We start from the raw sequence: 27,876 nt of genomic DNA on the forward strand, positions 1-27,876 counted from the left end.
AATTAAATATACATTTTGCTCAACTGCGTTACCCACTCCAGTCAACAGAGGGCGGACTGGCAATTTAAGGCGTTTTAGACGTTTAATCTAGTAGATGGAACGCTTCTTTCAACAGCAACAACAGTTAGTCAGACACCTCCGTACCTTGCCAGACAAAATAGCTGAACCAATAAAGCTCTTTAGACGCTTTAGTGCATATTAACAACTGTGTTTTAAACCCAATTCTGCCGTCTAGTTAGTTATCCGATTTAATTTCATATTTACGGTGTTGTTATTAGTCAGCTAGCGGTCTGGTTAAGTTAGCATTAGCCTAGCTAGCTAACGTCCCCGACCATGCGGTCACTAAGCTTTTCTCCTCCTGCTATAGAAGATGGGGTCTGCTGGATGGAGGAAGAGGTGGATATCACAGTAAAACAAGAAGTAGAGAGTGAGGCTGTTACTGTGAAAGAAGAAAAAGACGCGTTCAGAGTGAAAGAGGAGGAGGATGTTACAGTAAAAGGAGAGGAGGATGCAGTTTATGGATTGAAAGAGGAGGATGGAGAGATGACTGTTATATCGAAAAAAGAGGAGGAAGAAGAGGAGGAAACTGGATGTCTGGGCCCGGTTTCCCAAACGCATCTTAAGGCATCCAATGGTTCTAATGATGAATTTAGCCATAAGATGGTTTTGAGAAACCGTTCCCTGATTAACACTCGTAAGTACTGTCTTACAAACAGAGGCACAAACTCTGCAGTTGTTGAACTGATGTTTGGTGTTAAAGGGGAAATCTGCAATTGTTACATCCATATTGTGACTTTTAAATTATGTATTTATAGCCATTGATTCTTGAAGAATATAACAAATGCCTCACGAGCTTAGTTCAGCTGTTGTCCCCCATCAGATCCCCAAATAAGCTTGTTTTACTCTAATGTTTAGAAACAATGTAAATCAACACTGTATCGCCTCAACATGGTAAAAACATGGTTAAAACTATAATGTTGATATCATGGATGGTCAGTCCTTGCATCCATAGGTCTGTCTGTAGTTACATTTCTCCAACCCCATAATCATTTTATTACCAAGACAGTGGTGGAATGACAGATTTGTTGTTTGAACTGCAGATTGCTGGGTTGTTTTTTTTTTTTTCAAAACAGAAACAAAATGGCTGCCCAGAGACTTGGTTTGGTAAACAGCTGAGGGATGGGGGAAGGAGAAGTGTAACCACTCTCAAATTCATAAAGAACGATATTGTAGAAACCTTAACCCGACACCTAGCGACCTCGTCAAGAAGTATAGACGTAACAGTTATAAGGTGCTGGCTTGACAGTCGCTGGACCCAGGTTTGAGTTCAGCTCAGGGCTACCCAATGAATCAATACACAATGAATACAACGACTGGCCATCCATGAGGTCATAATGATAATTTAACCAGGTTTCTAGGCTATATAATATATATTCTAGAATTCATCCATAATGTCATAATGATAGTTTAACCAGGTTTCTAGGATATAAAGTACATTCTAGAATTGCCAGTGTAGATTTCCTGTGTGGGTCAAAAAAAAAAATTGTGCCCTTACATTAAAGGCAAGACATACCTAGATTCAATTACATTCATGAATTGGTTTGAAACCTTTGTTTTAAACCATTCTCAAAGTTGGTGCCTTGGCGGATTTGTAAAAAATGGTTTGTCATTAATCACAATCACTACAACACAACCTGACCAGAGGGAGCCGGTCGTCAAGACAACCTGACCAGAGGGAGCCGGTCGTCAAGACAACCTGACCAGAGGGAGCCGGTCGTCAAGACAACCTGACCAGAGGGAGCCGGTCGTCAAGACAACCTGACCAGAGGGAGCCGGTCGTCAAGACAACCTGACCAGAGGGAGCCGGTCGTCAAGACAACCTGACCAGAGGGAGCCGGTCGTCAAGACAACCTGACCAGAGGGAGCCGGTCGTCAAGACAACCTGACCAGAGGGAGCCGGTCGTCAAGACAACCTGACCAGAGGGAGCCGGTCGTCAAGACAACCTGACCAGAGGGAGCCGGTCGTCAAGACAACCTGACCAGAGGGAGCCGGTCGTCAAGACAACCTGACCAGAGGGAGCCGGTCGTCAAGACAACCTGACCAGAGGGAGCCGGTCGTCAAGACAACCTGACCAGAGGGAGCCGGTCGTCAACACACAACCTGACCAGAGGGAGCCGGTCGTCAAGACACACCACCTGACCAGACCAGAGCCGGTCGTCAAGACACAACCTGACCAGAGGGAGCCGGTCGTCAAGACACAACCTGACCAGAGGAGCCGGTCGTCAAGACACAACCTGACCAGAGGGAGCCGGTCGTCAAGACACAACCTGACCAGAGGGAGCCGGTCGTCAAGACACAACCTGACCAGAGGGAGCCGGTCGTCAAGACACAACCTGACCAGAGGGAGCCGGTCGTCAAGACACAACCTGACCAGAGGGAGCCGGTCGTCAAGACACAACCTGACCAGAGGGAGCCGGTCGTCAAGACACAACCTGACCAGAGGGAGCCGGTCGTCAAGACACAACCTGACCAGAGGGAGCCGGTCGTCAAGACACAACCTGACCAGAGGGAGCCGGTCGTCAAGACACAACCTGACCAGAGGGAGCCGGTCGTCAAGACACAACCTGACCAGAGGGAGCCGGTCGTCAAGACACAACCTGACCAGAGGGAGCCGGTCGTCAAGACACAACCTGACCAGAGGGAGCCGGTCGTCAAGACACAACCTGACCAGAGGGAGCCGGTCGTCAAGACAACCTGACCAGAGGGAGCCGGTCGTCAAGACAACCTGACCAGAGGGAGCCGGTCGTCAAGACACAACCTGACCAGAGGGAGCCGGTCGTCAACACACAACCTGACCAGAGGGAGCCGGTCGTCAACACACAACCTGACCAGAGGGAGCCGGTCGTCAACACACAACCTGACCAGAGGGAGCCGGTCGTCAACACACAACCTGACCAGAGGGAGCCGGTCGTCAACACACAACCTGACCAGAGGGAGCCGGTCGTCAACACACAACCTGGCCAGAGGGAGCCGGTCGTCAACACACAACCTGGCCAGAGGGAGCCGGTCGTCAACACACAACCTGACCAGAGGGAGCCGGTCGTCAACACACAACCTGACCAGAGGGAGCCGGTCGTCAACACACAACCTGACCAGAGGGAGCCGGTCGTCAACACACAACCTGACCAGAGGGAGCCGGTCGTCAACACACAACCTGACCAGAGGGAGCCGGTCGTCAACACACAACCTGGCCAGAGGGAGCCGGTCGTCAACACACAACCTGGCCAGAGGGAGCCGGTCGTCAACACACAACCTGGCCAGAGGGAGCCGGTCGTCAACACACAACCTGACCAGAGGGAGCCGGTCGTCAACACACAACCTGGCCAGAGGGAGCCGGTCGTCAAGACAACCTGACCAGAGGGAGCCGGTCGTCAAGACAACCTGACCAGAGGGAGCCGGTCGTCAAGACACAACCTGACCAGAGGGAGCCGGTCGTCAAGACACAACCTGACCAGAGGGAGCCGGTCGTCAAGACACAACCTGACCAGAGGGAGCCGGTCGTCAAGACACAACCTGGCCAGAGGGAGCCGGTCGTCAACACACAACCTGGCCAGAGGGAGCCGGTCGTCAACACAACCTGACCAGAGGGAGCCGGTCGTCAACACACAACCTGACCAGAGGGAGCCCCCCCCCCCTCTGCTGCTGGACTTCGTAAATTCTGCCGTTTTGCTCCTGAAATGTTCAGTAATAGACTAATAAACTATAGATAGATAGACTAGTAATAGACTACACCAGCAGTCTGTAACCTTTTCCAGTTGGAGTGCCAATTTATCTGACCATTTCTACCAATCTATGTGCCAGTAATGATTTTCAAATGCACATTTTCATGGACCAGTTTCATGTAAATTATAATAGTGTCTCAAAATCATTGTCTGTGATTAATCTACGTTCTATCTAAGTCTAAATTAAAATTATAGATATCTAAAAGTAACTTTTATTGCCATTGCCACCTATGTTAAATAATATAGCCGACATAAAGCCAAAAAATGAAAACATTATTCTGCAGGTAGAAAATATCCGGATAAAAATAAATATCCTGGAAATCACATTGGCAGCACATGGCCTGTCTACAACAAACTTTAAACATTGTATTAACTATCAACTGGGTCAGGAAACTCAGGTAGCAAGCTTGCAACATTGTATAAAACATTCTATGCCCTCAATTTCCTGCTCCAGTGAGTTCTGGACAGTAATCAGGTATTTTATGACATTTCCACTGGATCAGAGCATTACATTTTTCAATTTTCTGCTGAGTGGTTATCGAAAGGATGAGGGCTGGAAATATTTTACGAAAATACTGAGGAACGTGTCATTCGCAATTGCTTTTGAAGAAAAATTAATTTGAGAAGCTCCAGAACTCATTAGTGGTGGTGCGTTAAGACAATGAGAAATACTATCAGACATTCCCAAATGGGAACATTTATAGTCACATTTGCTTGCATGCCAGGTAGACTAGTCCTACTACTATATGTGTTGTCAGGTAGACTAGTCCTACTACTATACATTTACATTACATTTAAGTCATTTAGCAGACGCTCTTATCCAGAGCGACTTACAAATTGGTGCATTCACCTTATGACATCCAGTGGAACAGTCACTTTACAATAGTGCATCTAAATCTTAAAAGGGGGGTGAGAAGGATTACTTTATCCTATCCTAGGTATTCCTTAAAGAGGTGGGGTTTCAGGTGTCTCCGGAAGGTGGTGATTGACTCCGCTGTCCTGGCGTCGTGAGGGAGTTTGTTCCACCATTGGGGGCCAGAGCAGCGAACAGTTTTGACTTGGCTGAGCGGGAACTGTACTTCCTCAGTGGTAGGGAGGCGAGCAGGCCAGAGGTGGATGAACGGAGTGCCCTTGTTTGGGTGTAGGGCCTGATCAGAGCCTGGAGGTACTGAGGTGCCGTTCCCCTCACAGCTCCGTAGGCAAGCACCATGGTCTTGTAGCGGATGCGAGCTTCAACTGGAAGCCAGTGGAGAGAGCGGAGGAGCGGGGTGATGTGAGAGAACTTGGGAAGGTTGAACACCAGACGGGCTGCGGCGTTCTGGATGAGTTGTAGGGGTTTAATGGCACAGGCAGGGAGCCCAGCCAACAGCGAGTTGCAGTAATCCAGACGGGAGATGACAAGTGCCTGGATTAGGACCTGCGCCGCTTCCTGTGTGAGGCAGGGTCGTACTCTGCGGATGTTGTAGAGCATGAACCTACAGGAACGGGCCACCACCTTGATGTTAGTTGAGAACGATAGGGTGTTGTCCAGGATCACGCCAAGGTTCTTAGCGCTCTGGGAGGAGGACACAATGGAGTTGTCAACCGTGATGGCGAGATCATGGAACGGGCAGTCCTTCCCCGGGAGGAAGAGCAGCTCCGTCTTGCCGAGGTTCAGCTTGAGGTGGTGATCCGTCATCCACACTGATATGTCTGCCAGACATGCAGAGATGCGATTCGCCACCTGGTCATCAGAAGGGGAAAGGAGAAGATTAATTGTGTGTCGTCTGCATAGCAATGATAGGAGAGACCATGTGAGGTTATGACAGAGCCAAGTGACTTGGTGTATAGCGAGAATAGGAGAGGGCCTAGAACAGAGCCCTGGGGGACACCAGTGGTGAGAGCGCGTGGTGAGGAGACAGATTCTCGCCACGCCACCACCTGGTAGGAGCGACCTGTCAGGTAGGACGCAATCCAAGCGTGGGCCGCGCCGGAGATGCCCAACTCGGAGAGGGTGGAGAGGAGGATCTGATGGTTCACAGTATCGAAGGCAGCCGATAGGTCTAGAAGGATGAGAGCAGAGGAGAGAGAGTTAGCTTTAGCGGTGCGGAGCGCCTCCGTGATACAGAGAAGAGCAGTCTCAGTTGAATGACTAGTCTTGAAACCTGACTGATTTGGATCAAGAAGGTCATTCTGAGAGAGATAGCGGGAGAGCTGGCCAAGGACGGCACGTTCAAGAGTTTTGGAGAGAAAAGAAAGAAGGGATACTGGTCTGTAGTTGTTGACTTCGGAGGGATCGAGTGTAGGTTTTTTCAGAAGGGGTGCAACTCTCGCTCTCTTGAAGACTGAAGGGACGTAGCCAGCGGTCAGGGATGAGTTGATGAGCGAGGTGAGGTAAGGGAGAAGGTCTCCGGAAATGGTCTGGAGAAGAGAGGAGGGGATAGGGTCAAGCAGGCAGGTTGTTGGGCGGCCGGCCGTCACAAGACGCGAGATTTCATCTGGAGAGAGAGGGGAGAAAGAGGTCAGAGCACAGGGTAGGGCAGTGTGAGCAGAACCAGCGGTGTCGTTTGACTTAGCAAACGAGGATCGGATGTCGTCGACCTTCTTTTCAAAGTGATTGACGAAGTCATCTGCAGAGAGGGAGGAGGAGGGGGGGGGGAGGAGGATTCAGGAGGGAGGAGAAGGTGGCAAACTATATGTGTTGTCAGGTAGACTAGTTCTACTACTATATGTGTTGTCAGGTAGACTAGTCCTACTACTATATGTGTTGTCAGGTAGACTAGTCCTACTACTATATGTGTAATCAGGTAGACTAGTCCTACTACTATATGTGTAATCAGGTACACTAGTCCTACTGCTATATGTGTAATCAGGTACACTAGTCCTACTGCTATATGTGTTGTCAGGTAGACTAGTCCTACTTCTATATGTCTTGTCAGGTACAATAGTCCTACTTCTATATGTGTTGGCAGGTAGACTAGTCCTACTACTATAAATGTAGTCAGGTGGACTACTCCTACTGCTATATGTGTAATCAGGTACACTAGTCCTACTGCTATATGTGTTGTCAGGTAGACTAGTCCTACTTCTATAGGTGTAACCAGGTAGACTAGTCTGGTGTCTACTATATGTGTAATCAGGTAGACTACTCCTACTACTATATGTGTAACCAGGTAGACTAGTCCGTCCACTATATGTGTAATTAGGTAGACAAGTCCGTCTACTATATGTTTAATCAGGTCGAGTACTACTACTACTATATGTGTAATGAGGTAGAATACTACTACTACTACATGTGTTGTCAGGTAGACTAGTCCCACTACTATATGTGTTGTCAGGTAGACTAGTCCTACATGTGTAATCAGGTAGACTAATCCTACTTCTATAGGTGTAACCAGGTAGACTAGTCTGGTGTCTACTATATGTGTAATCAGGTAGACTACTCCTACTACTATATGTGTAACCAGGTAGACTAGTCTGTCCACTATATGTGTAATTAGGTAGACTAGTCCTACTACTATATGTGTTGTCAGGTAGACTAGTCCTACTACTATATGTGTTGTCAGTTAGACTAGTCCTACTACGATATGTGTTGTCAGATAGACTAGTCCTACTGCTATATGTGTTGTCAGGTAGACTAGTCCTACTACTATATGTGTAATCAGGTAGACTAGTCCTACTACTATATGTGTAATCAGGTAGACTAGTCCTACTACTATATGTGTAATCAGGTACACTAGTCCTACTGCTATATGTGTTGTCAGGTAGACTACTCCTACTACTGTATGTGTAGGCAGGTAGACTAGTCCTACTACTATATGTGTAATCAGGTAGACTACTCCTACTACTATATGTGCAATCAGGTAGACTACTCCTACTACTATATGTGTAATCAGGTAGACTACTCCTACTACTATATGTGTAATCAGGTAGACTACTACTACTATATGTGTAATCAGGTAGACTAGTCCTACATGTGTAGGCAGGTAGACTAATCCTACTTCTATAGGTGTAACCAGGTAGACTAGTCTGGTGTCTACTATATGTGTAACCAGGTAGACTAGTCCGTCCACTATATGTGTAATTAGGTAGACTAGTCCGTCTACTATATGTTTAATCAGGTCGAGTACTACTACTACTATATGTGTAATCAGGTAGACTAGTCCTACTATATGTGTTGTCAGGTAGACTAGTCCTACTACTGTATGTGTTGTCATGTAGACTAGTCCTTCTTCTATATGTGTAATCAGGTACACTAGTCCTACTACTATATGTTTCATCAGGTTGACTAGTCCTACTACTATATGTGTAGGCAGGTAGACTAGTCCTACTACTGTATGTGTTGTCATGTAGACTAGTCCTACTACTATTTGTGTCGGCAGGTAGACTAGTCTTACCTCTGTGTAACCAGGTAGTCCAGTCCATCTACTATATGTGTTGTCAGGTAGACTAGTCCTACTACTATATGTGTTGTCAGGTAGACTAGTCCGTCTACTATATGTGTCATCGGGTAGACTAGTCCTTCAATATGTGTTGTAAGGTAGACTGCTCCAACTACTATATGTGTTGTCAGGTAGACTAGTCCGTCTACTATATGTGTTGTCAGGTAGACTAGTCCTACTACTATATGTGTTGTCAGGTAGACTAGTCCATCTACTATATGTGTAATCGGGTAGACTAGTCCTTCAATATGTGTTGTCGGGTAGACTAGTCCTTCTTCTACATGTGTTGTCAGGTAGACTACTCCTACTACTATATGTGTAACCAGGTAGACTAGTCCGTCTACTATATGTGTAATTAGGTAGACTAGTCCGTCTACTATATGTTTAATCAGGTAGAGTACTACTACTACTACTATATGTGTAATCAGGCAGACTAGTCCTACTGCTATATGTGTTGTCATGTAGACTAGTCCTTCTTCTATATGTGTAATCAGGTACACTAGTCCTACTACTATATGTTTCATCAGGTTGACTAGTCCTACTACTATATGTGTAGGCAGGTAGACTAGTCCTACTACTATTTGTGTCTGCAGGTAGACTAGTCTTACCTCTCTCTATGTGTAACCAGGTAGTCTCGTCCATCTACTATATGTGTAATCAGGTAGACTACTCCTTCTATTATATGTGTTGTCAGGTAGACTAGTCCGTCTACTATATGTGTCATCGGGTAGACTACTCCAACTACTATATGTGTAATCGGGTAGACTAGTCCTTCAATATGTGTTGTAAGGTAGACTAGTCCTACTACTATATGTGTTGTCAGGTAGACTAGTCCTTCTTCTACATGTGTTGTCAGGTAGACTACTCCTACTACTGTATGTGTAGTCAGGTAGACTACTCCTACTACTGTATGTGTAGTCAGGTAGACTACTCCTACTACTGTATGTGTAGTCAGGTAGACTAGTCCTACTACTATATGTGTAACCAGGTAGACTAGTCCGTCTACTATATGTGTAATTAGGTAGACTAGTCCGTCTACTATATGTTTAATCAGGTAGAGTACTACTACTACTATATGTGTAATCAGGTAGACTAGTCCTACTGCTATATGTGTTGTCATGTAGACTAGTCCTTCTTCTATATGTGTAATCAGGTACACTAGTCCTACTACTATATGTGTAATCAGGTACACTAGTCCTACTACTATATGTGTAGGCTGGTAGACTAGTCCTTCTACTATTTGTGTCTGCAGGTAGACTAGTCTTACCTCTCTCTATGTGTAACCAGGTAGTCTAGTCCATCTACTATACGTGTAATCAGGTAGACTAGTCCTACTACTATATGTGTTGTCAGGTAGACTAGTCCTACTACTATATGTGTTGTCAGGTAGACTAGTCCGTCTACTATATGTGTCATCGGGTAGACTACTCCAACTACTATATGTGTAATCGGGTAGACTAGTCCTTCAATATGTGTTGTAAAGGTAGACTACTCCAACTACTATATGTGTTGTCAGGTAGACTAGTCCTACTACTATATGTGTTGTCAGGTGGACTCGTCCTACTGCTATATGTCTTGTCAGGTACAATAGTCCTACTTCTATATGTGTTGTCAGGTAGACTAGTCCTACTACTGTATGTGTAGGCAGGTAGACTAGTCCTACTACTATAAATGTAGTCAGGTAGACTACTCCTACTACTATATGTGTAATCAGGTAGACTACTACTACTATATGTGTAATCAGGTAGACTAGTCCTACATGTGTAGGCAGGTAGACTAATCCTACTTCTATAGGTGTAACCAGGTAGACTAGTCTGGTGTCTACTATATGTGTAATCACGTAGACTACTCCTACTACTATATGTGTAACCAGGTAGACTAGTCCTACATGTGTAGGCAGGTAGACTAATCCTACTTCTATAGGTGTAACCAGGTAGACTAGTCTGGTGTCTACTATATGTGTAACCAGGTAGACTAGTCCGTCCACTATATGTGTAACCAGGTAGACTAGTCCGTCCACTATATGTGTAATTAGGTAGACTAGTCCGTCTACTATATGTGTAATCAGGTAGACTAGTCCTACTACTATATGTGTTGTCAGGTAGACTAGTCCTACTACTGTATGTGTTGTCATGTAGACTAGTCCTTCTATATGTGTAATCAGGTACACTAGTCCTACTACTATATGTGTTGTCAGGTAGACTAGTCCTACTACTATATGTGTAATCAGGTAGACTAGTCCTACATGTGTAGGCAGGTAGACTAATCCTACTTCTATAGGTGTAACCAGGTAGACTAGTCTGGTGTCTACTATATGTGTAACCAGGTAGACTAGTCCGTCCACTATATGTGTAATTAGGTAGACTAGTCCGTCTACTATATGTTTAATCAGGTCGAGTACTACTACTACTATATGTGTAATCAGGTAGACTAGTCCTACTATATGTGTTGTCAGGTAGACTAGTCCTACTACTGTATGTGTTGTCATGTAGACTAGTCCTTCTTCTATATGTGTAATCAGGTACACTAGTCCTACTACTATATGTGTTGTCAGGTAGACTAGTCCTACTACTGTATGTGTTGTCATGTAGACTAGTCCTACTACTATATGTTTCATCAGGTTGACTAGTCCTACTACTATATGTGTAGGCAGGTAGACTAGTCCTACTACTATTTGTGTCGGCAGGTAGACTAGTCTTACCTCTGTGTAACCAGGTAGTCCAGTCCATCTACTATATGTGTTGTCAGGTAGACTAGTCCTACTACTATATGTGTTGTCAGGTAGACTAGTCCGTCTACTATATGTGTCATCGGGTAGACTAGTCCTTCAATATGTGTTGTAAGGTAGACTGCTCCAACTACTATATGTGTTGTCAGGTAGACTAGTCCGTCTACTATATGTGTTGTCAGGTAGACTAGTCCTACTACTATATGTGTTGTCAGGTAGACTAGTCCATCTACTATATGTGTAATCGGGTAGACTAGTCCGTCTACTATATGTGTAATTAGGTAGACTAGTCCGTCTACTATATGTTTAATCAGGTAGGTACTACTACTACTACTACTATATGTGTAGGCAGGTAGACTAGTCCTACTACTATTTGTGTCTGCAGGTAGACTAGTCTTACCTCTCTCTATGTGTAACCAGGTAGTCTCGTCCATCTACTATATGTGTAATCAGGTAGACTAGTCCTTCTATTATATGTGTTGTCAGGTAGACTAGTCCGTCTACTATATGTGTCATCGGGTAGACTACTCCAACTACTATATGTGTAATCGGGTAGACTAGTCCTTCAATATGTGTTGTAAGGTAGACTTCTCCAACTACTATATGTGTTGTCAGGTAGACTAGTCCGTCTACTATATGTGTTGTCAGGTAGACTAGTCCTACTACTATATGTGTTGTCAGGTAGACTAGTCCTTCTTCTACATGTGTTGTCAGGTAGACTACTCCTACTACTATATGTGTTGTCAGGTAGACTACTCCTACTACTGTATGTGTAGTCAGGTAGACTACTCCTACTACTGTATGTGTAGTCAGGTAGACTAGTCCTACTACTATATGTGTAGTCAGGTAGACTAGTCCTACTACTATATGTGTAACCAGGTAGACTAGTCCGTCTACTATATGTGTAATTAGGTAGACTAGTCCGTCTACTATATGTTTAATCAGGTAGAGTACTACTACTACTATATGTGTAATCAGGTAGACTAGTCCTACTGCTATATGTGTTGTCATGTAGACTAGTCCTTCTTCTATATGTGTAATCAGGTACACTAGTCCTACTACTATATGTGTAATCAGGTACACTAGTCCTACTACTATATGTGTAGGCAGGTAGACTAGTCCTTCTACTATTTGTGTCTGCAGGTAGACTAGTCTTACCTCTCTCTATGTGTAACCAGGTAGTCTAGTCCATCTACTATACGTGTAATCAGGTAGACTAGTCCTACTACTATATGTGTTGTCAGATAGACTAGTCCGTCTACTATATGTGTCATCGGGTAGACTACTCCAACTACTATATGTGTAATCGGGTAGACTAGTCCTTCAATATGTGTTGTAAGGTAGACTACTCCAACTACTATATGTGTTGTCAGGTAGACTAGTCCTACTACTATATGTGTTGTCAGGTGGACTCGTCCTACTGCTATATGTCTTGTCAGGTACAATAGTCCTACTACTATATGTGTTGTCATGTAGACTAGTCCTTCTTCTATATGTGTAATCAGGTACACTAGTCCTACTACTATATGTGTTGTCAGGTAGACTAGTCCTACTACTGTATGTGTAGGCAGGTAGACTAGTCCTACTACTATAAATGTAGTCAGGTAGACTAATCCTACTACTATATGTGTAATCAGGTAGACTACTACTACTATATGTGTAATCAGGTAGACTAATCCTACTTCTATAGGTGTAACCAGGTAGACTAGTCTGGTGTCTACTATATGTGTAATCACGTAGACTACTCCTACTACTATATGTGTAACCAGGTAGACTAGTCCTACATGTGTAGGCAGGTAGACTAATCCTACTTCTATAGGTGTAACCAGGTAGACTAGTCTGGTGTCTACTATATGTGTAACCAGGTAGACTAGTCCGTCCACTATATGTGTAACCAGGTAGACTAGTCCTTCAATATGTGTTGTCAGGTAGACTAGTCCTACTGCTATATGTGTTGTCATGTAGACTAGTCCTTCTTCTATATGTGTAATCAGGTAGACTAGTCTTACCTCTCTCTATGTGTAACCAGGTAGTCTCGTCCATCTACTATATGTGTAATCAGGTAGACTACTCCTTCTATTATATGTGTTGTCAGGTAGACTAGTCCGTCTACTATATGTGTCATCGGGTAGACTACTCCAACTACTATATGTGTAATCGGGTAGACTAGTACTTCAATATGTGTTGTAAGGTAGACTGCTCCAACTACTATATGTGTTGTCAGGTAGACTAGTCCTACTACTATATGTGTTGTCAGGTAGACTAGTCCTTCTACTATATGTGTTGTCAGGTAGACTAGTCCTTCTTCTACATGTGTTGTCAGGTAGACTACTCCTACTACTATATGTGTTGTCAGGTAGACTACTCCTACTACTGTATGTGTTGTCAGGTAGACTAGTCCTACTACTGTATGTGTAGTCAGGTAGACTAGTCCTACTACTATATGTGTAACCAGGTAGACTAGTCCGTCTACTATATGTGTAATTAGGTAGACTAGTCCGTCTACTATATGTTTAATCAGGTAGAGTACTACTACTACTATATGTGTAATCAGGTAGACTAGTCCTACTGCTATATGTGTTGTCATGTAGACTAGTCCTTCTTCTATATGTGTAATCAGGTACACTAGTCCTACTACTATATGTGTAATCAGGTACACTAGTCCTACTACTATATGTGTAGGCAGGTAGACTAGTCCTTCTACTATTTGTGTCTGCAGGTAGACTAGTCTTACCTCTCTCTATGTGTAACCAGGTAGTCTAGTCCATCTACTATACGTGTAATCAGGTAGACTAGTCCTACTACTATATGTGTTGTCAGATAGACTAGTCCGTCTACTATATGTGTCATCGGGTAGACTACTCCAACTACTATATGTGTAATCGGGTAGACTAGTCCTTCAATATGTGTTGTAAAGGTAGACTACTCCAACTACTATATGTGTTGTCAGGTAGACTAGTCCTACTACTATATGTGTTGTCAGGTGGACTCGTCCTACTGCTATATGTCTTGTCAGGTACAATAGTCCTACTACTATATGTGTTGTCATGTAGACTAGTCCTTCTTCTATATGTGTAATCAGGTACACTAGTCCTACTACTGTATGTGTAGGCAGGTAGACTAGTCCTACTACTATAAATGTAGTCAGGTAGACTAATCCTACTACTATATGTGTAATCAGGTAGACTACTACTACTATATGTGTAATCAGGTAGACTAATCCTACTTCTATAGGTGTAACCAGGTAGACTAGTCTGGTGTCTACTATATGTGTAATCACGTAGACTACTCCTACTACTATATGTGTAACCAGGTAGACTAGTCCTACATGTGTAGGCAGGTAGACTAATCCTACTTCTATAGGTGTAACCAGGTAGACTAGTCTGGTGTCTACTATATGTGTAACCAGGTAGACTAGTCCGTCCACTATATGTGTAACCAGGTAGACTAGTCCGTCCACTATATGTGTAATTAGGTAGACTAGTCCGTCTACTATATGTGTAATCAGGTAGACTAGTCCGTCTACTATATGTGTAATCAGGTAGACTAGTCCTACTACTATATGTGTTGTCAGGTAGACTAGTCCTACTACTGTATGTGTTGTCATGTAGACTAGTCCTTCTTCTATATGTGTAATCAGGTACACTAGTCCTACTACTATATGTGTTGTCAGGTAGACTAGTCCTACTACTATATGTGTAATCAGGTAGACTAGTCCTACATGTGTAGGCTTGTAGACTAATCCTACTTCTATAGGTGTAACCAGGTAGACTAGTCTGGTGTCTACTATATGTGTAACCAGGTAGACTAGTCCGTCCACTATATGTGTAACCAGGTAGACTAGTCCGTCCACTATATGTGTAATTAGGTAGACTAGTCCGTCTACTATATGTGTAATCAGGTAGACTAGTCCTACTACTATATGTGTTGTCAGGTAGACTAGTCCTACTACTATATGTGTAATCAGGTAGACTACTCCTACTACTATATGTGCAATCAGGTAGACTACTCCTACTACTATATGTGTAATCAGGTAGACTAGTCCTACATGTGTAGGCAGGTAGACTAATCCTACTTCTATAGGTGTAACCAGGTAGACTAGTCTGGTGTCTACTATATGTGTAACCAGGTAGACTAGTCCGTCCACTATATGTGTAACCAGGTAGACTAGTCCGTCCACTATATGTGTAATTAGGTAGACTAGTCCGTCTACTATATGTGTAATCAGGTAGACTAGTCCTACTACTATATGTGTTGTCAGGTAGACTAGTCCTACTACTGTATGTGTTGTCATGTAGACTAGTCCTTCTTCTATATGTGTAATCAGGTACACTAGTCCTACTACTATATGTGTTGTCAGGTAGACTAGTCCTACTACTGTATGTGTTGTCATGTAGACTAGTCCTACTACTATATGTTTCATCAGGTTGACTAGTCCTACTACTATATGTGTAGGCAGGTAGACTAGTCCTACTACTATTTGGGGCAGGTAGACTAGTCTTACCTCTGTGTAACCAGGTAGTCCAGTCCATCTACTATATGTGTAATCAGGTAGACTAGTCCTACTACTATATGTGTAATCAGGTAGACTAGTCCTACTACTATATGTGTTGTCAGGTAGACTAGTCCTACTACTGTATGTGTTGTCATGTAGACTAGTCCTTCTTCTATATGTGTAATCAGGTACACTAGTCCTACTACTATATGTGTTGTCAGGTAGACTAGTCCTTCTTCTACATGTGTTGTCAGGTAGACTACTCCTACTACTATATGTGTTGTCAGGTAGACTAGTCCTACTACTATATGTGTTGTCAGGTAGACTAGTCCTACTACTATATGTTTAATCAGGTAGAGTACTACTACTACTACTATATGTGTAATCAGGTAGACTAGTCCTTCAATATGTGTTGTAAGGTAGACTACTCCAACTACTATATGTGTTGTCAGGTAGACTAGTCCTACTACTATATGTGTTGTCAGGTAGACTACTCCTACTTCTATATGTCTTGTCAGGTACAATAGTCCTACTTCTATATGTGTTGGCAGGTAGACTACTCCTACTATATGTGTAATCAGGTAGACTACTCCTACTACTGTATGTGTAGGCAGGTAGACTAGTCCTACTACTATATGTGTAATCAGGTAGACTACTCCTACTATATGTGTAATCAGGTAGACTACTCCTACTATATGTGTAACCAGGTAGACTAGTCCGTCCACTATATGTGTAATTAGGTAGACTAGTCCGTCTACTATATGTTTAATCAGGTAGACTACTCCTACTACTATATGTTTCATCAGGTTGACTAGTCCTACTACTATATGTGTTGTCAGGTAGACTAGTCCGTCTACTATATGTGTCATCGGGTAGACTACTCCAACTACTATATGTGTAATCGGGTAGACTAGTCCTTCAATATGTGTTGTAAGGTAGACTGCTCCAACTACTATATGTGTTGTCAGGTAGACTAGTCCTACTGCTATATGTGTTGTCAGGTAGACTAGTCCTACTGCTATATGTGTTGTCAGGTAGACTAGTCCTACCTACTATATATGTAGTCAGGTAGACTAGTCCTACTACTATATATGTAGTCAGGTAGACTAGTCCTACTACTATATATGTAGTCAGGTAGACTAGTCCTACTACTATATGTGTAATCAGGTAGACTACTCCTACTACTATATGTGTACTCAGGTAGACTAGTCCTACATGTGTAATCAGGTAGACTAGTCCTACATGTGTAGGCAGGTAGACTAGTCCTACATGTGTAGGCAGGTAGACTAATCCTACTTCTATAGGTGTAACCAGGTAGACTAGTCTGGTGTCTACTATATGTGTAACCAGGTAGACTAGTCCGTCCACTATATGTGTAATTAGGTAGACAAGTCCGTCTACTATATGTTTAATCAGGTCGAGTACTACTACTACTATATGTGTTGTCAGGTAGACTAGTCCCACTACTATATGTGTTGTCAGGTAGACTAGTCCTACTACTATATGTGTTGTCAGGTGGACTCGTCCTACTGCTATATGTGTTGTCAGGTAGACTAGTCCTACTACGATATGTGTTGTCAGATAGACTAGTCCTACTGCTATATGTGTTGTCAGGTAGACTTGTCCTACTGCTATATGTGTTGTCAGGTAGACTAGTCCTACTACTATATATGTAGTCAGGTAGACTACTCCTACTACTATATGTGTTGTCAGGTAGACTAGTCCTACTACTATATGTGTTGTCAGGTAGACTAGTCCTACTACTATATGTGTTGTCAGGTAGACTAGTCATACTACTAAATGTGTTGTCAGGTAGACGAGTACTACTACTACTACTACTACTATATGTGTTGTCAGGTACACTAGTCCTACTACTATATGTGTTGTCAGGTAGACTAGTCCTACTACTATATGTGTTGTCAGGTAGACTAGTCCTACTACTAAATGTGTTGTCAGGTAGACGAGTACTACTACTACTATATGTGTTGTCAGGTACACTAGTCCTACTATATGTGTTGTCAGGTAGACTAGTCCTACTACTAAATGTGTTGTCAGGTAGACGAGTACTACTACTACTATATGTGTTGTCAGGTACACTAGTCCTACTATATGTGTTGTCAGGTAGACTAATCCTACTTCTATAGGTGTAACCAGGTAGACTAGTCTGGTGTCTACTATATGTGTAATCAGGTAGACTACTCCTACTACTATATGTGTAACCAGGTAGACTAGTCCGTCCACTATATGTGTAATTAGGTAGACTAGTCCGTCTACTATATGTTTAATCAGGTCGAGTACTACTACTATATGTGTAATCAGGTAGAATACTACTACTACTACATGTGTTGTCAGGTAGACTAGTCCTACTACTATATGTGTTGTCAGGTAGACTAGTCCCACTACTATATGTGTTGTCAGGTAGACTAGTCCTACTACGATATGTGTTGTCAGATAGACTAGTCCTACTGCTATATGTGTTGTCAGGTAGACTTGTCCTACTGCTATATGTGTTGTCAGGTAGACTAGTCCTACTACTATATATGTAGTCAGGTAGACTACTCCTACTACTATATGTGTTGTCAGGTAGACTAGTCCTACTACTATATGTGTTGTCAGGTAGACTAGTCCTACTACTATATGTGTTGTCAGGTAGACGAGTACTACTACTACTATATGTGTTGTCAGGTAGACGAGTACTACTACTACTATATGTGTTGTCAGGTAGACTAGTCCTACTACTATATGTGTTGTCAGGTAGACTAGTCCTACTACGATATGTGTTGTCAGGTAGACTAGTCCCACTACTATATGTGTAATTAGGTAGACTAGTCTTTCTTCAATATGTGTTGTCAGGTAGACTACTACTACTACTACTACTGCTATATGTGTTGTCAGGTACACTAGTCCTACTACTATATGTGTTGTCAGGTTGACTTGTCCTACTACTATATGTGTAATTAGGTAGACTAGTCTTTCTTCAATATGTGTTGTAAGGTAGACTAGTCCTAGTGCTATATGTGTTGTCAGGTAGACTAGTACTACTACCATATGTGTTGTCAGGTAGACTAGTACTACTACCATATGTGTTGTCAGGTAGACTAGTACTACTACCATATGTGTTGTCAGGTAGACTAGTACTACTACCATATGTGTTGTCAGGTAGACTAGTCCTAGTGCAATATGTGTTGTAAGGTAGACTAGTCCTAGTGCAATATGTGTTGTCAGGTAGACTAGTCCTACTACTATATGTGTTGTCAGGTAGACTAGTCCTACTACGATATGTGTTGTCAGGTAGACTACTCATACTACTATATATGTAGTCAGGTAGGCTAGTCCTACTACTATATATGTAGTCAGGTAGACTAGTCCTACTACTATATGTGTAGTCAGGTAGACTAGTCCCACTACTATATGTGTAATTAGGTAGACTAGTCTTTCTTCAATATGTGTTGTAAGGTAGACTAGTCCTAGTGCTATATGTGTTGTCAGGTACACTAGTCCTACTACTATATGTGTTGTCAGGTAGACTAGTCCCACTACTATATGTGTAATTAGGTAGACTAGTCTTTCTTCAATATGTGTTGTAAGGTAGACTAGTCCTAGTGCTATATGTGTTGTCAGGTACACTAGTACTACTACCATATGTGTTGTCAGGTAGACTAGTACTACTACCATAGGTGTTGTCAGGTAGACTAGTCCTAGTGCAATATGTGTTGTAAGGTAAACTAGTCCTAGTGCAATATGTGTTGTCAGGTAGACTAGTCCTACTACTATATGTGTAGTCAGGTAAACTAGTCCTACTACTATATGTGTAACCAGGTAGACTACCACTACTACTATATGTGTTGTCAGGTAGACTAGTCCTACTACTATATGTGTAATCAGGTAGACTACCACTACTACTGTATGTGTAATCAGGTAGACTACCACTACTACTATATGTGTAATCAGGTAGACTAGTCCTACTATATGTGTAGGCAGGTAGACTAGTCCTACTACTATATGTGTAATCAGGTAGACTAGTCTTACTTCTGTAAGCATGATTAGCTGTGCATCCTTAATCAACATTGACAGGAGTGTTTCAAACAAAAGACAATTATTAAATTGACAACTGACGTATCTTGCGGGTTAAGGTCTGGGTGGTCTGCCATGGGCCATTTCATTTTGTATCTGCTTGGGTCGGCATGGGGAATGATTGAATTTCCCCATAGTATGTTGTACTGAAGTTGACCGACTGAAAGGGAGCATAACTTTATGACTAAAATGACTGTTCCCTGAAGGAGGGAAATGAGGTACAACACCTGTTTTCCCCCTCCCCTTTCTGGGTCAGTGAAGAGCAATATTAAATTTAAGGAATAAATCTAAGCCTCACGCGCATCACCTGTGGAAGGCGTGGCTTCCAGCGAGGCAGGAATGTAATTTTTTGTTGTACCTCGTTTCCTTCCTTCAGGGAACAGTAGTTATAGTCATAACGTGTGGATTTAATTTTATGTTGTACCTCGTTTCCCTCCTTCAGAGAACAATAGTTATAGTCCTAACGTTAAGCTTGTCATATCATGAACTTCAACTTAAATACTGGATCTTGCTGTGGGACAGTTTTTTGTATTCAGATCTCTGAAATGCTCTCTAACCATGTAACATTTAGTGGCTCCTCCTTATGTTACGCTGGGAAAACAGTTTATGGGCACAGAAATCCTAAATCATGTCAGAGTTTGCTAAATCCAATGGTTCTAACCGAGAGTCACCTTCACTTTATAGACAACACCTAAATGGACACTGTCATTAACATGGTTCTTCAATAAATACACATAATACTGTAGCTGTTTAGTTAGTCACATGTTAACTATCATTAGCTGATCCAGGAAATCATTTTCTGAATGACAGTCAAATGAAAAACATCACGACATGCAACAGCAACCAAAGTGCTTCTTCATTCATTACACCGTTATGCCGTGCTCTAGTATGTCTGTAGTTATTGTGGTTCGGTGAAGTTATGGGTCCTACAGTAGGTCTCTGTAATTGTTAGGGGAAATTATGGGCCAACTTGTTAAATACTTAGTGTACAAAGCTAGCCAAATAGCATTTTACTGGTTGAAGTGTTTTTAAAGTATGCTGTTAATTTGCGACGGTAACACAAACATATTAAGCAGGAGATTCAAACAAGCCTTACGATTTTAATCCAAAAGTAATGTGAAATGCACTCATAAGCAACCTGTAAATGGAGGCTATTTTTGCTGTCATCCTATGAGACCTTCCCTGAGTTTTCCCCCATGGTGGTGAATTAGTGAATAGACAGGGAGCTTAATGTGAGTTTCCTTGAGTAGCACTCCTGATCTTGCGCTGTAATATTCAGAATACATTGTGAAAAACTAAAATCTTCGCTCACCATTTTTGCTCCAGGCAGATATACTACATCCATAACTAGCGGTTTCCTCATTAGCATGGAGGATTTTCTGCAATCAAATTGACCTTGTGCCGCAATTTTATCAAACACCGAAAGGGGCCTATATTGGCACACTGCTTCGGATTTCAACAACTTGAATAACTTATTTCTAGTTACCACTAATGTGAAAACAAGACAAAATATGACTTGTTGCTAACTTGACTGTCTTAATTGTCAAATTTAACAGACTTCAGTTGTTGTACAACTTCATGGGTACGCTCTGGGCATCACCTTTTACCTCAAATAAACTGGATTTCTGCTGTTGTGGGACTTTAACCGTCTGTCTGACTTTGTCGTTCACACAGGTGAGAGATGTGACAATCGTGGATCCTCTGTGGAGCCTCAACAACATCATGATGCTGAAGAGGCAGAGAAGAGTCCCTTCAGATCAGAACATAAGAAACACCAGCAGAGACCCACAGAGAAGAAATCTAACTGCTGCTCTGACTGTGGGAAAAGATTCAACTCTTCAGTAAAACTTCAAAAACACCAGAGAACACACAAAGGAGAGAAATCGTTTAGCTGTGATCAATGTGGGAAGAGTTTTACTACATCTGGCTCTCTGACTTTACACCAGAGAACACACACAGGAGAGAAACCTTATAGCTGTGATCAATGTGGGAAGAGTTTTACTACATCTGGCTCTCTGACTTTACACCAGAGAACACACACAGGAGAGAAATCGTATAGCTGTGATCAATGTGGGAAGGGTTTTACTACATCTTGCCAGCTGACTATACACCAGAGAATACACACAGGAGAGAAACCTTATAGCTGTGATCAATGTGGGAAGAGTTTTACCACATCTGGTCATCTGACTTTACACCGGAGAACACACACAGGAGAGAAACCTTATAGCTGTGGTCAATGTGGGAAGAGTTTTGGTCAATCTAGCCAGCTGACATTACACCATAGAACACACACAGGAGAGAAACCTTTTAGCTGTGGACAGTGTGGGAAGAGTTTTGGTCAATCTATTAATCTGAAAGTGCACCAGAGAAGACATACAGGAGAGAAACCTTATAGCTGTGATCAATGTGGGAAGAGTTTTGTTACATCTGACCAGCTGACTTTACACCAGAGAATACACACAGGAGAGAAACCTTATAGCTGTGATCAATGTGGGAAGAGTTTTACTACATCTGGCTCTCTGACTTTACACTGGAGAACACACACAGGAGAGAAACCTTATAGCTGTGGGCAATGTGGGAAGAGTTTTGGTCAATCTAGCCAGCTGACATTACACCAGAGAATACACACAGGAGAGAAACCTTTCACCTGTGGTCAATGTGGGAAGAGTTTTTGTCAATCTAGCAATCTGACAGTGCACCAGAGAAGACACACAGGAGAGAAATCCTATAGTTGTGATCATTGTGGGAAGAGTTTTGTCAAATCTGACCAGCTGACAGTACACCAGAGAATACACACAGGAGAGAAACCCTATAGCTGTGATCAATGTGGGAAGAGTTTTACTACATCTGGCTCTCTGACTGTACACCAGAGAACACACACAGGTGAGAAACCTTATAGCTGTGATCAATGTGAGAAGAGTTTTGGTCAATATAGCCAGCTGACATTACACCAGAGAAGACACACAGGAGAGAAACCTTCTAGCTCTGATCAATGTGGGAAGAGATACTCTGGTAAAAGATCTCTGATCAAACATAAAAAAATACATGAAGGAGTTGTTTCATGATATCAATGAAATAATGTCACAATGTAGATTATGATCAATCCAGGCTCTGAATTGAAAGAGTTACTATTTATGTGATTGAACAAAAAGTGACTAACAAAAAAGAGTTTGTTACACTTACCACGTTGGTGACCCACTGGAATTTAAATGCAACACTTCAAAATGAATCACAATGTAGCTAGCAGTTTACCACATTGGTGACCTACTGGAATCTCAATGAAACACTCCAAAATGTTTAGGTTTTCAATATATCCCAAACTGTTTCTGCATATTGGTTATTGATTTGGACACGTTAAAACTGTATTTTGACATTGCTCTATTCCCATTTAGCAAAATGTCATTCAAAAGACGTTGAAAATAAGACTGCCCGACAGTTCGGGTCGTTTTTTCAATGACTTGAAAACAGCTTAATTTCAACGTACTTGCAGCCTATACACCTATAATCAATTTTATTAACAATCTGACATCACTCCAGTATTTCTTGACAACATTCAAGTGCAAATTGTCTTTATTCCACGACTGAAGAAGCATGACTCAAATCACCTCATATTTCAAACATCCAGCCTGACAAAAGATACATGTTTTATTATTCCATGTCTCACCATTAAGTTCATTATTGCCAATACATATAAACAAAGGGGTATGTACATTTGGTTTTGATATTTCATATTTACAATTATGTAACATTTAGTAATCATAGTTATTCATGCAACCAACTTAACATTTTTGGGTACAATTATATTGACATTGTTACCCTGCTATTTTATCCAACAACATACAGTGGGGCAAACATGTATTTAGTCAGCCACCAATTGTGCAAGTTCTCCCACTTAAAAAGATGAGAGGCCTGTAATTTTCATCATAGGTATTACACTTCAACTATGACAGACAAAATGAGAAAGAAATCACATTGTAGGATTTTTTATGAATTTATTTGCAAATTATGGTGGAAAATAAGTATTTGGTCAATAACAAAAGTTTCTCAATACTTTGTTATATACCCTTTGTTGGCAATGACAGGTCAAACGTTTTCTGTAAGTCTTCACAAGGTTTTTACACACTGTTGCTGGTATTTTGGCCCATTCCTCCATGCAGATCTCCTCTAGAGCAGTGATGTTTTGGGGCTGTTGCTGGGCAACACGGACTTTCATCTCCCTCCAAAGATTTTCTATGGGGTTTAGATCTGGAGACTGGCTAGGCCACTCCAGGACCTTGAAATGCTTCTTACGAAGCCACTCCTTCGTTGCCCGGGCGGTGGGTTTGGGATCATTGTCATGCTGAAAGACCCAGCCACGTTTCATCTTCAATGCCCTTGCTGATGGAAGGAGGTTTTCACTCAAAATCTCACGATACATGGCCCCATTCATTCTTTCCTTTACACGGATCAGTCGTCCTGGTCCCTTTGCAGACAAACAGCCCCAAAGCATGATGTTTCCAACCCCATGCTTCACAGTAGGTATGGTGTTATTTGTCCTCCAAACACGACGAGTTGAGTTTTTACCAAAAAGTTATATTTTGATTTCATCTGACCATATGATATTCTCCCAATCTTCTGGATATGTACTGGCTTAAGCAGGGGGACACGTCTGGCACTGCAGGATTTGTGTCCCTGGCGGCGTAGTGTGTTACTGATGGTAGGCTTTGTTACTTTGGTCCCAGCTCTCTGCAGGTCATTCACTAGGTCCCCCCCGTGTGGTTCTGGGATTTTTGTGATCATTTTGACCCCACGGGGTGAGATCTTGCGTGGAGCCCCAGATCAAGGGAGATTATCAGTGGTCTTGTATGTCTTCCATTTCCTAATAATTGCTCCTGCAGTTGATTTCTTCAAACCAAGCAAATTCAGTCTTCCCAGCCTGGTGCAGGTCTACAATTTTGTTTCTGGTGTCCTTTGACAGCTCTTTGGTCTTGGCCATAGTGGTGTTTGGAGTGTGACTGTTTGAGGTTGTGGACAGGTGTCTTTTATACTGATAACAAGTTCAAACAGGTGCCATTAATACAGGTAACTAGTGGAGGACAGAGGAGCCTCTTAAAGAACAAGTTACAGGACTGTGAGAGCCAGAAATTTTGCTTGTTTGTAGGTGACCAAATACTTATTTTCCACCATAATTTGCAAATAAATAAATTAAAAATCCTACAATGTGATTTTCTGGATTTTCTTTCTTCTCATTTTGTCTGTCATAGTTGAAGTGGACCTATGATGAAAATTACAGGCCTCATCTTTTTAAGTGGGAGAACTTGTACAATTGGTGGCTGACTAAATACTTTTTTTGCTCCACTGTACCTATCGAGTGAACCCTGAAAAGAGAGAGAAGCTCCGCAGTGAGGTGAAAAGTTACTACGTATTTCGCAGGTGTTTCCTCTTGAAATCAGACGTGTGTGGTAAGGACAACTTGGTTGCTGATTATCTCAAGGGTTGGCAGGCAAAAATATTTGTGTTTTGCATTTAGCCAATGTGTTGTACCATGGATCACAATTTATTTCGACTCGTTTTTCCGTGTTGGAGATTAGTTTGATCTCTTATTCTTTTCTGTATTTTTTGAAACTGCACTGTTGGTTAGGGGCTCGTAGCGTAAGTCGTCCAGTGTTGTATATGGCGCATGTGACTACTATGATTTGAGTTTTGTTTTGTTTGGGCTAGAAGCTAGTGAGTTTTAGGAAGATGAGTGTTCTTGAAGCTTGCGAGTTTTAGGATTCTATGGAAAGAAAAATCAGTAAAAAATTATAGATTGTATATTATTATTCAGAAATACGTGTTTTTAATTGTTGACATGTATTGTAAAAATGTAACCAATTACATTTAATTCTGTATGTGAAGACACCATGTTTATATTGTAGATGATTATGTGAAATGGAAGTTGTAGAGATACTCTGAATAGTTGGCTATGAAAAGCCAACTGACATTTACTCCTGAGGTGCTGATCTGTTACACCCTCGACAACCACTGTGTTTATTATTTGACCCTGCTGGTCATCTATGAACATCTTGTTATAATCCCCACCCGGCACAGCCAGAAGAGGACTGGCCACCCCTCAGAGCCTGGTTTCTTCCTAGGCTCTCGTCTTTCTAGGGAGTTTTTCCTAGCCACCGTGCTTCTACACCTGCATTGCTTGCTGTTTGGGGTTTTAGGCTGGGTTTCTGTACAGCACTTCTGTACAGGCTTTATAAATACATTTGATTGATTGATTGTACAACTGAATGCATTCAACTGAAATGTGTATTGGGTGCACATATTGGTATCAGTATGTGTTACACCTGTGCTGGCTTGTCCATCTCGTTAGTGGGAAGGTGTTTCACTGAGTTGGTCCAGGTTCTATTTAAGAGTGTCTGGCCCAGTGCTCCAGTTGTCTTGATAGATGTGGAGAGTCAACACCTTTTTGGTTTGCTTCCTGTCTTTAAGTTTGGTGTGGGTTTTTCTTTTGTTTGCCTCTTCTTGGGCAGATTTAGTGGGTCTCATGGTGGTGTCTTTTAGGTCCCAGTTGTTACTAGTCAACTTCCAGTGGACACCCCCATAGTGTTATTCAGAACCCCTCCTAAAACCAACCTGTGTGGTTGTTGTCAGTGACTCTTTGTTAGTTCCCTCTTCTATCAAAGGGACATTTTTGGTTTTCTTGCTGGGGAACGTAACAACAAACAATGTAGTAAAACAAGCTTATATTTTGGGTTATTAGCATCCAGTTCTTGTTAATCAAAGGCATTTCCTTGAAATGTTCATTAGTCTTTCAGTTGTTATTCTTCTGTTTGCTGTGTATGTTTTTATTTTTATTTTTTTTCTGTGAATTGCATTGCATCCATGTCTGAAATGTGCTGTTTAATTAAAGCTTGGTTTGAACATATTGCAAAATAAATGACCAACCAATCAACAGATTCTTGCTCCATCTTAGTATGAAAAACAGTATAAATTCAGTGCATTTGTTGAAGATGAAAAATGTTGAAATCAACAATACGTCAAAGGATTCAACTACTGAAAACAGAAGCAAACAAATGGATCAAGCAGATCAATCCCACTTTTCCAGCCTGCTGAATGTGTGGTGTAGTGGTAAACACCACCCCGGCTCTACCAGGGGCTTGAGGTGGTCTCCCACAGCTCTGCTTATGTCATGTTCTGTGGCCTTGCCGTTCCATTTCTTGACTGCCCCTGCAACACAGAATGAAATATATTTAGTCATATTATATAAAACTCTCAAAGTAATGGATGTGGAGCATTTATGGCCTCAGTTACAACTGGCACCTAAATGTGATTTCTGTCATCCGATCGCTCCATTAGGTTAAGATCTAACAGGATGGGCCTTTGACATAGTCTGGATGCAGTCAGGCCACCAAATATGCATAAGCAATGTAAAGAGATGTGGGGAAAAGTAAATTGTACACAAATTACCTTCAAAATATCAAAGAACAAATGTGTGCCTGAGGGGAAATTAACTTTCATGCAGCCAAAAGGGGTGAGAAATTACACCAATATCAGTGAACAATTTGGACTAATGTAAATAAACATAGATGATGGAACATATTACCTTTTTCTTACGTGATGAACCGTAAGGGGACATAAATATTTACCATCTGCGACCTCTCACCGCTCTGGCTGTAGAGGTGTTCTTCCTAATCAGTCCCTCAACAGCTTTCTGACTGAGCTCCACCCTCACTGGGTCTTCAGAGGAGAGGAAGGCTGAGGACGGATGGAAGGATCAGTCACTCAAAGTGTAAAGCTGCTTTCTGACAAAATCACTATTTTAGTAGTTCATTAAAGTAATTAAGGCTTAATGACTGCTGAATACCAACTATCAATCACTTAGATCATGTATTTTCAGGTAGAGATACATCCTTGCGACGTCCCTAGCCCATTGAAGTTGACATTTAAAATGGTTAAGGTTTGGGGTTATTGTAGGGATTTCCCAAGGATCCCGGATAGCATTGACCATTGTGGATTCTTCTGTCTCTTTTACATAGCAGGTGATGGGTTCTGACTTCTGAACTTGAAAATATGAAATATCCTTATGTGAAATTGAATGAAACAATAATGTATGTTGATGCTGTGATCACTTGGCTACATAGCTGATGCCTGCTGGACATTTATCACTTGGCTACATAGCTGATGCCTGCTGGACACTGATCACTTGGCTACATAGCTGATGCCTGCTGGACTGTCCATTAATCACGGTACTCCATTCTGTTTGTTTGTTTTTATCTGTCAGCCCCAGCCGCACTCAGGCTCTGTGTGTAGTTAATCCGACCCTCTGCCTAGTCAACGCCATTTTACCTGCTGTTGTTGTGCTAGCTGATTAGCTGTTGTCTCACCTGCTGTTTTAGCTAGCTCTC

General features: G+C 42.1%; 4 protein-coding genes and 1 long non-coding RNA gene across 6 annotated transcripts in view; 3 read left to right on the forward strand and 2 right to left on the reverse strand.

Annotated features, from left to right (window-relative positions):
- LOC118365743 (zinc finger protein ZFP2-like) overlaps positions 1-27,876 on the forward strand; it is a 426,011-nt gene that overhangs the window by 305,121 nt on the left and 93,014 nt on the right. The window lies entirely within an intron of this gene.
- Positions 1-27,876, forward strand: part of LOC127914402 (uncharacterized) — a 267,695-nt gene that overhangs the window by 137,676 nt on the left and 102,143 nt on the right. The window lies entirely within an intron of this gene.
- LOC127914391 (zinc finger protein ZFP2-like) lies at positions 92-26,425 on the forward strand. Its single transcript, XM_052490198.1, has 2 exons — positions 92-694; positions 21,176-26,425. Exons 1-2 carry the CDS (start codon positions 334-336, stop codon positions 22,564-22,566), a joined length of 1,752 nt encoding a protein of 583 aa, XP_052346158.1. The 5' UTR covers positions 92-333; the 3' UTR covers positions 22,567-26,425.
- LOC127914405 (uncharacterized) lies at positions 1,500-3,879 on the reverse strand. Of its 2 annotated transcripts, none has more exons than XR_008088220.1 (3): positions 3,639-3,879; positions 2,820-3,380; positions 1,500-2,161 (listed from the first exon to the last, which is right to left on the reverse strand). It is a non-coding gene; the product is annotated as an uncharacterized LOC127914405 (long non-coding RNA). The 2 variants fall into 2 exon arrangements; XR_008088221.1 differs by lacking the exon at positions 3,639-3,879 and having other exon boundaries at positions 2,820-3,017; positions 3,051-3,485.
- The window catches only part of LOC118365099 (zinc finger protein ZFP2-like), a 323,918-nt gene continuing 321,560 nt past the window's right edge, over positions 25,519-27,876 (reverse strand). Inside the window, exon 3 of the transcript XR_008088208.1 lies at positions 25,519-25,661. The gene's annotated coding sequence lies outside the window, so the exon portion shown is untranslated. The remainder of the gene's footprint in view (positions 25,662-27,876) is intronic.

This window comes from Oncorhynchus keta, chromosome 32, assembly GCF_023373465.1.
Source record: "Oncorhynchus keta strain PuntledgeMale-10-30-2019 chromosome 32, Oket_V2, whole genome shotgun sequence".
In the NCBI taxonomy this organism is placed as follows: Eukaryota; Metazoa; Chordata; class Actinopteri; order Salmoniformes; family Salmonidae; genus Oncorhynchus; species Oncorhynchus keta.

Coding starts and splice junctions, on each gene's coding strand:
- LOC127914391 (XM_052490198.1), top strand. CDS start 334: ATGCGGTCACTAAGCTTTTCTCCTCCTGCTATAGAAGATGGGGTCTGC. Junction 695..21,175: donor CCGTTCCCTGATTAACACTC/GTAAGTACTGTC, acceptor TCGTTCACACAG/GTGAGAGATGTGACAATCGT.